A 4,186-nucleotide genomic window follows, 5' to 3' on the forward strand; every position below is an offset into this window, starting at 1 on the left:
CAAATTTTAATAAACATTTTGAAATCAAGATCGAATATAAATATATTTATATTTTTAACCCTAACAAATATTAACCAAATCCTTTGAAAAAATTACAACGGATAAACTTACTTTTTTAAACACTTTAATATAATATTTTAATAGTGTCGGAAAACTTATTTTGGCTTCCGACATTAAACAAAGACTAACCACCATGTCGAGAAGTAATGGTTAGTTTACCAAATACGTTACCAAAGGAATCCAAAGCTGAAACAGTTGCCAGCAAGGGAACTCTGAGCTCAAATATATTTACTCGCAAGAAACTCAGCTTGGCACGCGCGTCGTTTGAGGCTGACTGAAATCATCTGGTCTGTTTTTCCACGCCAAGCTATTCTGAATTATCACCAGCGGGCATGTGCCTGAGTTTTGTTGTTTGGGCCAAACAGATTGTTTATTTATATACATTAAATAAATTTTATGGGTAAGAATGATTACCGGGCCATATCCCCTGCATTTCTCCTCGGCATTGCATTTGGATTTGATGAGATACTTCTTCGCATTGTTTATTTGTATTCTACTTCAACTGCCCAGCTTCAAATTACGAGAAATCATAACGAGTAACTAACCTGCTCATGTTTCGTTGTGCTCTTTTCCACTATCCTCTTCTAACTAATTCTATACTTGAACAAGAATCTTCTAACTGTTTCTATACTTGAGCAAGAAAAAGGCTTTGTAGCTCTGCCTCCTGCCATTTTTCTGTTTGGTCCATTTCATTCCATTCCTTCCTGTTGCTGAAGTTCTCTGCTATTCACATATTGAAATGCAGTTCTTCTTCTGCTCATGCCTTTCTGTGACTGCATTGGTCTATCTATTACAATGCAGCCTGAATTCCCAGATAACTGTGATGGGGTTAGGTGGTTTTCATCAAAGCGATTTTGAAAATTGGGTACACAGGACAGGTTCAAGACAGAGACGCAGATCTGATGGCAGAATGTGGCAGTTGGATTCGAAGATACCTGTGTCCCATTACATGGTGGTTGATAGTTCGGGCCATGGGAACTTTCAGACAGTGCAGGCTGCAGTGGATGCTGTTCCTGTCGATAATCCGGAGTGGATTTATATTCAAATCAATGAAGGAGTTTACAGGTATATAAAATGTAAAAGGTTTATATAACAAACATTATAATAATTTATATAGATAGTTATGTTAAGAGTATTTCATATCTTCAAAAGTTGAGCAGTAGAGATAGTGCCAAGGTAAATGGCAAAAAATTTGTTGACCAATATTATTGTAACTTGTGGAGTAGCAGAGACAGTCTTGAGGTATAAATGGCAAGAAATTTGAACAAATTTTATTGTGAATTTTTACTCTATTCCAGAGATCCTAAAAGGTGTCCTTAATACAGATAAAATTGTTATATTTTACCTACAGAGTATCCCGAGTACAGATATACATGTTACATTATATTTTACCTACAGAGTATCCCGAGTACAGATATACATGCTACATTTTACTCTATTGTTTGATGGAGGCCTTTCAAATTTAGAAAGGGTCTTTAACCATACATTTCTTGAATGTTGACAGAGAGAAGGTAGTAATACCCTACAACAAACCAAACATCATGTTTCAGGGAAGTGGAAGAGAGTCCTCTATCATAATGTGGGACTTAGCTGCTGATGCAGATGGGAGTACTGCTGACAGTGCCGCTTTCTCATCCTTTGCCCCCAATTTCACTGCCAAGGGTGTAGGATTTTGGGTAATTACAGCTAATGCCCAATGTGTTAAATCTGAAAGCTGTTTGTATGATGATGTGGTTTAGTCCGCGTCTGGGCTTTTCAATGTTCTGATCTGTTCTGTTTTGTTGACATTTACAGAATAATGCCCCTCCAGCACCGCCCGGAGCCAATGGCAAACAGGCAGTGGCTGCTCTGCTGGCAGGAGACATGGCTGCCTTCTATCAATGTGGGTTTAAAGGAGCGCAGGACACCCTCTTTGATTACCAAGGGAGACATTACTTCAGGAATTGTTACATTGAAGGCTCCATTGATTTCATCTTTGGCCATGGGCAGTCCACATATAAGGTATATTTTGTGTCCTTCTCTTATGGAAACCCTCTAATTTTTCCCAGATCAAAACTCTCGGGACATTTACTATTTCAATTCTTACCCAGAGTTTTAAAGATGAACCGAAAAAACCCATTGAGGGGAAATCTTTTCGTCACTTTCCCTCATTTTCAGAATGAGGATTGTATCTGGGGTAAACAGGCTGGTTGCAGTTTTGGTAACTTAAATCAACAGGGACATCCAGTGAGGTCCACTAATTGCCACAGAGGCAGCGAGCCCAGGGGCCCAGGGACTTGAACCCAAAGCTTGTAAAAGATATGCTAAAAAACAAACCCATGCTTATTTTTTTTCCAATAGGTTGCATATTCTGGGGAAATCTTCTGAGCCTTTGCCTAATTTTTAGAATGAGGATGGTATTTTGCATATTGCAATTTGGCAACCTAACTCAACAAGGACATCGAAGGAGGTCTAATAATTGCCACAGAGACAACCAGCCCAAGTACTTGACCGGTAACCTCATACTTGTAATTCATAGCATTTAACCACTTGAACTAACCACATGAATTCGGCCCAAACTTATTATCATGAACTCCCACCAAATTTAATGCTCTATCCCAATCTTACAGACTTGCTTTTTTGAGATACTATTGAGAAAAGAAATAGTCAAACAGTATTTTCTTCTTTTAGAAAGTCTGTGAAATTAAAAAACAGCCTTAGATTGAATGATGTAGTTGAGTATAAAAAACAGCAGCCTCTCTTTATATGGAATATGTCAAACCTGAATTGGGTTTAGATGGATTTGTGATAGTTTACTGATTAAAATTGAAAATTTGTTACCTGTATTCAGGGATGTGAACTGTATGCCAAGGCTGATAGTAGATATTTGTCAGGATCCATAACTGCACAAAACCGAGCCAGCCCAGATGACCAAGGTGGTTTTGTTTTCATTGCTTGCAAAATCACTGGGACAGGACAAGTTTTCTTAGGGCGAGCATGGGGTGCTTATTCTCGCGTTATCTTCGCTTACACTTACATGGCCAACATCATCGTCCCGCAAGGATGGGATGATTGGGGTTTGGTTGAGAGGCATGGGTAGGTTTTAATCTCCACTTCCACACTCGAACATTATTATCAGTTGTTTTTTTGGATATAAGAAGTTCTTTAATTTTTGAAGATTCTTCGGTGAAAATCACATAGAGAAATTTTTGTCGACGCATTTCAAACCAACCAGTGTGGTTCATCGTCAGGACAAGTTGAACACTGGTTGGTTCGAAACGCGTCGACAAAAGTTTCTCTATGTGATTTTCCCAAAAAAATCTTCAAAAATTTGATATGGATCAATAAGCCTTAATTCAATAAGTTCCTTAATTCATAATTTTATTTTAAAAAATGGTCTAGGTTGGGCAGTATGCCAGCCCAACAAGCACAGATATTAGTAATATTCTCACATTTTGTGAAATGATTTAATTGTGCTTCCCTTCTTTCCAAGGTATAACTGTAATGGCTTTTTTGTGTTGAAAAGGAGCGTTGTCTATGGGGAATATCAGTGCTACGGTCCAGGTGCAAACAATAAGGACCGAGTGAAATGGTCTCAGAAACTAACAACCACAGAAGTCCAACCATATTTGGATTTAAGCTTCATAGATGCAACTCAGTGGCTTCAAGAATACTGAATAATGGGAAATGAGAGGTCCTCTAAGTTTTCAACCCCCGTTACTAAAAATGTACATCCACTGTTTACAGATGAAATCCTGTAATTTGATGGATCTTGCTATTTTGAATGATTTTGTTGGGTGTTACTAAATGTACCTGCAACAATATCTCTTTCGATTTTAGAATTTACTATCATAAAACTCTTTGCAAATGAAATAGATTTTGTCTTAGATTAAATCCTTTTGCCTTTCAAACTACATTAAGTTTTTTAATCCTAACCCAGGTAATAAACATAGCTCAAAATAGTAAAATAGTAATAAAATTTTTCATATCACAGTTAACCATAACTTTTAAGAAGCATAAGGCAATTGCAATGTATGAACCAACATTTTGTATCAGAAGTTAAGCCCATTTCTGAGAAGCTTAAGGCAATCGCAATTTGAGAGACATTGAAGTTGTAATAGCAAAAAATTCAGTGCAAATTGTGTAA

The 4,186-nt window shown here is 37.4% G+C and overlaps 1 protein-coding gene across 1 annotated transcript; it reads left to right on the top strand.

The window, feature by feature from the left end:
- The first annotated feature begins 215 nt into the window (after positions 1-215).
- LOC149249373 (putative pectinesterase 15) lies at positions 216-3,933 on the top strand. The gene is made up of 5 exons (XM_089456224.1): positions 216-1,125; positions 1,565-1,736; positions 1,855-2,061; positions 2,891-3,135; positions 3,566-3,933. Exons 1-5 carry the CDS (start codon positions 800-802, stop codon positions 3,714-3,716), a joined length of 1,101 nt encoding a protein of 366 aa, XP_089312350.1. The 5' UTR covers positions 216-799; the 3' UTR covers positions 3,717-3,933.
- Positions 3,934-4,186: the final 253 nt, after the last annotated feature.

This window comes from Pinus tabuliformis, chromosome 7 (genome assembly GCF_031772625.1).
Source record: "Pinus tabuliformis cultivar Carrire ecotype Pingquan chromosome 7, CPIR1, whole genome shotgun sequence".
NCBI classification, from domain to species: Eukaryota; Viridiplantae; Streptophyta; class Pinopsida; order Pinales; family Pinaceae; genus Pinus; species Pinus tabuliformis.

What these genes read in the sequence shown, in the direction of transcription:
- LOC149249373 (XM_089456224.1), top strand. Translation starts at nt 800, where the DNA reads ATGCAGTTCTTCTTCTGCTCATGCCTTTCTGTGACTGCATTGGTCTAT. An exon ending in ATCAATGAAGGAGTTTACAG is followed by an intron (nt 1,126 to 1,564) that starts GTATATAAAATG and finishes GAATGTTGACAG; the next exon opens with AGAGAAGGTAGTAATACCCT. An exon ending in CCAAGGGTGTAGGATTTTGG is followed by an intron (nt 1,737 to 1,854) that starts GTAATTACAGCT and finishes TGACATTTACAG; the next exon opens with AATAATGCCCCTCCAGCACC.